The 8,193-nt window shown below is 42.8% G+C and overlaps 1 protein-coding gene across 1 annotated transcript; it reads right to left on the bottom strand.

Moving 5' to 3' along the window:
* Positions 1-1,540: 1,540 nt before the first annotated feature.
* LOC142802837 (uncharacterized) lies at positions 1,541-3,163 on the bottom strand. Its single transcript, XM_075887892.1, has one exon. It carries the CDS (start codon positions 3,002-3,004, stop codon positions 1,541-1,543), a length of 1,464 nt encoding a protein of 487 aa, XP_075744007.1. The 5' UTR covers positions 3,005-3,163.
* Positions 3,164-8,193: the final 5,030 nt, after the last annotated feature.

Here is an 8,193-nt window from a genome sequence, read left to right as displayed (position 1 = left end):
GCATGCCAAAATTCGTCAGAGGTCTAGTAGCTGTCCAAAACACTGCTTATGTTTTTTTAGTTGCTGCACTTTCACCTTTGATGTTGTAAGGTTTGATATTGTTACGAGTGACTGTGTTTATTAACAGATGAGGTGAAATGGCGTTGTGAAATAGCAGCGTACTTCTGAGACAGGCCTAGAACGCTTCCACCCAACCACACAGTCCAGGCGCCGCTCCACTACTCTTCTTCTTCTTCCGCGCCCCGTAGGCTTGCGCATCTTTGTTTCATTTCCCCCGGCGGCAGACGAAGCTCGCCGAGCGAGTTAAATAGGCCTATGATGGTACTGTTTGAGGCGGGTTACGTGAACAATTTGCGTAGTGCGCGAACGCCGTTCATTGGCTGTGACTCGGGCGACAACGTAATTCACGTCACTGAGACGAGTGACTACCACGAATGGGCCGGAATAGTTTGCTAGAAACTTCCGGTTGTCACAGAACGAGCGCTCAAAAAGGGCGCGCCGCCAAATTCCCGCGACGAAACGCCGGAGTGACGCCGCGAGGTCAAAAGAAAAAGAGAAAAAAGAGAACAAGCTCCCCGGGCCAATGCCACCTAAAAAAAAAGTTCAGGCCTGCTCACTGCCGCCGTGACGTCACGCGAGTTGACCGAGCCACGCGGGCGGCGCGTCTCGTCGCCTACCGCGGAAACAAACGATCGCTTGGAGTTCCACATATGTTACTGCTTTATTTTGCATTTTGCACTGTAATCAGCGCTGCTTTAAGCAAGCCACGACGCTTTAACGTTCGTTCTCACTTATACACATTCATTTTACTAACATTTTATCTGTTGGCCCAGCCTTTGTCAAAGAAGTACATGCTTTTCGGTTTCCTTATGTACAGACTATAAATAATAGTGTTGCGCACAATAATCACAAAGAGCATGAAAATTTGAAATAGCGATAACGCCGGCGAGGTTGATCATACGGCAAGTTATATGTAATTGGTCATTACAGACACATGCTGTGCTCGCAATGATACAGATAGATGGCGCGTGACAAAAAAACAATCAGGTTCAAAGCTGGTCGAGTTCATTATTGATCATCATGCCATATAGGTGAAGCAGAGCCCTCTGAATGAAAACTCTTAAGGGAACAAAGAAAACACGCACTTGCTACACTCGCAACTAATTTTATCAATCGCTAGTATACTAAGCATTGCAATGCAAAACACTCCAGCGCAATATACAAAACACTGAAATGAGGCAACCAGGTGGCATACAGTAAGTACAGAAACAAATCATTGATTTACTAAGCAATATGTTGCAGACCACTCGAGAACAATAAAATGGCGAAGATGATAATAAAGCCTCGCGCAACCGTGCAGGCAGAATGCAGGTGATACACGCTTCTCAGTAACCGCCATAGTAAGCAATATGAATGGCGAGGGCTTTCATTGATACGGTAAAATACCCTGTTGTGCAGAGACTATGAACACTACAGTAACATAACTTAACTGTATGAGAAAAGAATAAATGAAAGTTTTTGAAGAAAAAAGCTGTGTTCTTCACATTTGCAATGTACATAGAACGCACAAAAACTTCCTGTTCATTTTGAAAACTTCTGCAGCTTCCTTTGCTGTGACTGCGTTTTTTTTTATGTTCAAAATATCTGTCTTCATCTGAACGTAGTTTTTCAGAAGGGTGTTTGCTGCTGCCACAAGTATATTAGTCAGCACAGTGTCAGGGTGATGACCATTGGTACATACATCAAAATCCTCACATTCGCAAAGGTGTCTTGTGATAGACACAAGGACCTCCCTCTGTTTAGGAGTTGCATGAAAACGTGAGGCATTCTCTTTGCTGGTAAGCTGTTCCAAGACAATGTGGGCGTGTAGAACTGCATTAATGACAGTCGGCTGGGGAAACTTCAGAGCGCCTCTCGAGAGGTTTTCAATCAGGACATTTCTCTCAAGCTGAATTTCCCGGTCCTGAGATGTAATATTCATGGCACAATACTCACAAGGCAGCTTCTTTAACGCGGCGTGTGCACAAAATCCTGCAATGTACGTAATTACTGCCAAATTGGACTCCTTATTTTTTATATCACAGTCTGTTATCTTAACACCGTACTCCTGTGCCAGTTGAGCTCCGTCAAATGTTATAGCACATGGCTTCTGTATTTCCTGCATATCGGGCAAAACCAAACTGTCTTGTAGCCTCAGCTTCTTTTCTGACTCGAAGACTTGCTGTATTGATATGTGGTAATTTGTTCCAGAGAGCCGACGGTACTGTCCGAACCTTTCCTCCAAACTGTCGGTCTGAAATTTACCCAGCAAGACATAGTTGAAATTAAGTTCTTCAAGACAGTACCGGCACAGTTCGACAAGCGAGTAACAAGTAAGTCGCAGCGCTGCATGGGTTTCTGTGGTTAATGCCCCGGTATCCATCCTGATGTCTCGCCACGTGTCCAACCAGTCTACGAAATTGTTAAGAAATTCGATCTGCTTGTCACTCAAACTCCTTACTGGATCCTGAAGCGGATCTCTGAGGCGCCGGCCCTTTGAGGGGCTTTTTACATTGACAATATGCCACCACTTCAAAATTAGGTCAATGAATTGCGCTGTGCCCGCGGCGTAGTTCAAACTGAGTTCGTTTCCGCGAATTTTTAGCGCCTCCACCACAAATGAACTGAAAACTTTCAAAGCAAGCTTCACGTTCTGGCGCTCAATGTTGGATGGATGCAGTGATTTATAGCTCAATCCATAGCCAAACTTTGAGACACTGTGTTGCTCAGAAGCATGCAGGTCCCGAAGAGCTTTGAAAGAAGCTCCGTTTACCTGAACTAACGAGGAAGTGCTGGGAAATTCAGGGAAAAAGATGCACGTACCAGGATTTTTTTGGTTCAACCAGTTGTTCCTTACACATTTTAGAAGGTGTACAGGATCTACCACATAAAAAAGGGGTCTTGAATTGTCTGCTGGGTGGGGGTACACAATGTCAACTGTTCGCGTCTTAGAAAAAAAGGACATCACCTTTCTGTTTATCGAATTGTTGTCTGCGATTACTGCGGTGACAGTAAGCCCTGCTTTCTCCAGCTCTAGAATTGTCTTTCTCAGGGCCTCATGCAGTTCAACTGCTTCGATGTTAGCCACTGGCAGAATGTGAGCGACATCCTTGTGCGCTAATAGCAAGGACTGTATCATAAAAACATGAGCAGTTTTGGCTGCTTCTTCCGAATTAGAAGCCGCCCCCGTCACCCAGCCACCTTTGTATTCAAAGTACACAGTAAAAATTTTCACACCCAGAAGGGTGTAAATGAGCTTGTCCCGTGGACGACACCCTGAGGGTGTTAATTCAGCACCTTCCAAAAAGGGTGCTTTACCATGCACCCTTAGAATAGGGTGTACATGTAAAAAAACTGTAGGGTGTTACAAAAACACCCTTAAGGAAGGGTGCCTTCGATGTCCATCACTTTTTTAGCACCCTCTGAGGAGGGTGCGAGAAGGGTGCACAAGGGTGTTGAGTGCCCATGGCAGGGGTGGCAGTATTCTTTTAGACTGCACTAATAGATATCAGCATGCACTGATTACACACTACTTGAAGAAAGTGGTCCTGATTATCGATGGTGCGCCACCTGTCGAGCTCCATTCATTGCGTGTGGGCAAAAATATAAACGCGTACAATCGTGTATGAACTTGTGCTGGATCTATATATACTTCACAGTATATGCATAATGCGCGTTACAGAAAATGAAGCCTTGCTGCCCTTGCATATTGCATTTATTTAATAGGCAAATAAAACATAAACTTTTCTTCTGCCACACAACTTTTTCACCAGATATACGTTCACGTATACGTACACTACACATGCAACACCTCAAATGTTTATTATATTTTTTCAGTTTCACTTTATTGACAATTCTTTGCAACATACAATTACACTGGTTTCAGTTTATTATACTGCTTCAAGTACATAGAGACTACAAATGAAATACACGCTAATATATCCCTATGATTCTTTCAAGTATCTACAATCCCAGTGGTTTCCAGTTTAATACTCCTTCGTGTACACAACCGGTTAATAGGAATGAAATACAGGCAAATATATACTTATGATTCTTTCAAATATATACAATCACCATGATTTCACTATATACGCCTTCATGTACACAATCGTTCCCAAGAAGTGATGCACACAAAAATATATATGGATAGTGTTTTCAAATGTATACAATCACAGTGGTTTAAGCTTTGTATTCCTGGATGTATAACAATTGGTTATGAGAAATGATGTACATGCAAACATATACGGGTTTTTGCACATATAACTTTAGCGAATACTTAAGAAACCAATACAATGATCAGAAACACAATAAGCTAAAAACGAACACAAAACTGAGTCAGGACACACAAAAAACAAAAGAGGTAATGCATAATTATGGCTAATGACACAGCTGGGTCACTTTATGCCAAATGTCCCAGCCATTTTGGCAACCATCTCAAATATATTCGAAAAACTCGTGCTGCATTGAAAATAGTGAATTCTGGAATATTTAGGAGAGGAAAAATAATTGGTCACGTGGCTGCCTTCTGAACTTCCTGGAATGCCGTCTAGGTGTTGTATGTGAAAAATTTTATTATAAAGGCACCGCTCCTTCTTTCCATACGAAACTCGGCCTACGTGTTACGTAACAAGAGCCTAATTTGGGAGAGTTGGTTCATCGTGGTTGTGTGCTAGTCACAGCGCGACAACTTTAGGAAGAGACAGAAAAGACAGGAAAGAGCACAGACTGTCAACTGAATTTAATGAATGTGCTACGAGCGCTTTTATACGGAGTACAAGAACCATGTTCATGCGCGACGACACGTGTGAGCACTACAAAATAATCTTAACTGTGAAAAGAATACTCCCTCTCGGAAAGGATAAGTGAACGTGTAGAGATGCACTGATCATTGGTTTACCTGATAAAAAATACTTCTACAAACGTTAAATTGGCATTAAGTAAACCTATTCTCGTGACGAATGGGCCAAGATTGGCTATTCCTGTTGCTGTTTAGTACACACACTTTTGAAAGCTTGCAAGGGGTGGAAAACAACACGCTAATATCATATCTGCTGGCTATTTTTTAATTAAACATTCAAAGGTTTTGGTCATTGTTTTTTGTTGGTCCTGTCTTCTTTAACTTTACTTTCTGTAGGAGGGTTTTGCAAACGGGTGTGATGATTCTGTTGGGATACCCAGCATCTTTTAGTCTTTTAATCTGGTTTTTAAGCCTGACCTCACCCTTGTGCTAACATGACTTCTGAAGGGTGGCCTGAATACATGTGGTAACAATTCCTCTTTCTACTAATTTTGCATGCCCACTATCAAAAGGAAGAACATACTTAGCACTCCTGGGCTGATAGCACCAGCCAATACCCCAACAGCATCATCACACTTGTTTGCGAAACCCTCCTGCAGAAAGTAAAGTTAAAGGAAACAGGACCAAAAGAAAAAAATTGCCCGCAGCTTCCCTCGGGGGAACACTGAGGAGGATGCGGAGCATATAATTGGTTAAAGGGGTGTTAAAGTGCGACTTACTTGGGTCGATGGCTAAATTGGTTAACGTGGTTGTGAAATGGGGTGTTAAATTGCGACTTACTTGGGTCGCTGGCTAAATTGGTTAACGTGGTTGTAGGAGGGGTGTTAAATGAGTGAACACGTACGACACGTATGCGAAAGGGCGGTGTTTATTTATTGCGACGAACTTTGAGCGGTTCCGCCAACACTTTGGCCGGCGCTGGTCGAAGGGACGTCGATCATTGCGACCTCGGACGTCGACGCGCCGTACAAACCAACCGACGAGCGGCAACTGAGCGAGCGAGCACCGACCTTGAGTATATATACAGCGCGACGGCGCATGCACTGTCAGCTGTCGAATGTTCGAGAAGGGGGAGAAGCGCAACGGCGCATGCGCGCGCGTCAGCTGCCGATGTTCTCGAAGCGCGACGGCGCATGCGCGCGCGTCAGCTGCCGATGTTCTCGAAGCGTGACGGCGCATGCGCGCTACATTATACAGCTAGCGAATGTTCGTGAAGAGGAGAAGCGCACGCGGTGTGTAGAGGAGGAAGGGTGCACAGATGGTGGAGGAGTGAAGCGCGCGCGGTGTGTAGAGGAGGAAGGGATGCACAGATGGTGGAAGAAGGAGGAGGAAGCTTGCGGACGGCGCCGCACTACAAGCCTCGAGTATTAGATGCTCCGCATCTAAAAGAGAATGACCAATCACCTTTGCATGTCACACGGTACTACGTACATAAGGTGTCTCACAATTTTAGGAAAAGAGCCAGCAGATACGACATTGTTGTTCTCCCCCCCTTGCAAGCTTTCAAAAGTGCATGTACTTACAGCAACAGGAATAGTCAATCTTGCACAATTCGTCACTAGAATAGGTTTACTGAATGTCAATCTAATGTGTATGAGATACCGCTAACACGTGGAAAAGTAAACATAGGACAAACTGGGCAATGCTTCAATGATCAAGCAAGACAGCATGCTTTAAATGTTAAGAAGAGCTATAGTAGTCTCATGGCCGGACACCGTAAAGAATGTAAGTGTAGTCCTAGGTTTCATAAAACACGGTTTTTGAAAAAAAAAGCAAGCAGAAAAATGAGAGATTTTAGAACTCTTTATCAGGAAGGCCAAGGATCAATGCATCAGTACACCTTCACTTATCTTTTCCGAAAAAGAGTATTCTTTTCTCGGTTAAAATTATTTTGTCATGGTCACACATGTGTTGTTGCAGATGAGCCCTGGTCTTGTACTCAGTATAAAAACGCTCGTAGCACCTTTAATAAAATTCAGTTGAGAGCGCTCTTTCCCGTCCTTTTTGCGATAAGATTTTTATTACAGAAAGAATTTCATTTTCTTACAGTTTAGGTATAATGATGAGTTTTCATTGTATCACAACATGGAGCAAATTGCATCTCAATACGGACAAAAATCACGATTTTGTGAAATTCGTGATATTTTCTCGTATATTTCAGCAGCTTGAGAGGTATAAAGATATTTTTTCCTCAAAATAAACCTTCTGTGGAGTAAGTATTCACTGCTCACATATTCATACAAAGTGCAATATTGCAATAAAAATTGCAAACATAACACATTTTGGCTTTATTCTTGGAAGCGAATGTGGCAAAAAAATTGCACTATTATTATTGAGCTTCAAATACCTTACAGAAGCACATTTACTTACCACGTAGACCGAATTTGCTTTAGAAAAAATAAGCGGTAGTTTTAAAACGAAATTTTCCACAAACAGCACACAGACGGCATTATGCCAGGAAGTTATAAGCCAGCCACATGAACAAAACTTTTTTTCTCGCTGAAATATTCTAGCAGTTCACTGTTTTCAACGCAGTAAGTCAGCATATTTTTTTTCAAATACAATTCAGATGGTCGCCAAAGTGGCTGGGACGTTTGGCATGGAATGGTCCAGCTATATTTAAGCAAAATAGCTTACATAAATAACAATATTTGTTCATCTACCATGACCACACTAGAAAAAGTTGTTCAGGCATTGTGACACTAAAATTTTCAGTGTCGTACTGCCTGAACAACTTCTTTGATAAACTCCAAACTCACGCCGAGAAAAAGCCGCTCAATCACGGTGGTTGTTGAAGGCCTTGCGGCCGTAGACAGTGTTGAAAATAAAAAAAAATCAACTCATCAGTGCTGTCACTCCTTCTTCGTCATTACTGACACGGAAGATTTTTCGGTTATCCATGTGGAGGTTCAGGAAGTAGGCTTGCTCTAGGCTGGGGCCGGGGTAGACTACGCAGGACGTCAGCGGCACCCTCTCATCCTGTAATAAGAGCAAATATGACTTCTCATAAAAGGATGTTCGTGCTGTTCTGGCAGCACCATATATAAAGAATGTGTAGTGTGTATCCTTCGAAATGGCGTGTCATTGACATTACACTGAACTCGAAGCATACAACCCATACATTCCAATAATTTCGTATGATAAAGATAAGAGTTTTCCAGCATACAGCAAATTCCCGAAATGAGGTGAAGTGTAAGACTACAGCTCAAAATGGCACTTACGAAAGCCTGAACTCACCTAAGAATCAAATTCCTTCTAGGGTAGTGAGCCAGTGTGAAAAACAATTCTTAAAGTACTACGTTCAGAACATGTAGCATTAATCAAAACGCACAAGAAACTTACCTCTTCATGTACAA

This window comes from Rhipicephalus microplus, chromosome 3, assembly GCF_043290135.1.
Source record: "Rhipicephalus microplus isolate Deutch F79 chromosome 3, USDA_Rmic, whole genome shotgun sequence".
Lineage (NCBI taxonomy): Eukaryota > Metazoa > Arthropoda > Arachnida > Ixodida > Ixodidae > Rhipicephalus > Rhipicephalus microplus.
This window is presented reverse-complemented; position numbering and strand designations above follow the sequence as displayed.

Coding starts and splice junctions, on each gene's coding strand:
- LOC142802837 (XM_075887892.1), bottom strand. CDS start 3,004: ATGTCCTTTTTTTCTAAGACGCGAACAGTTGACATTGTGTACCCCCAC.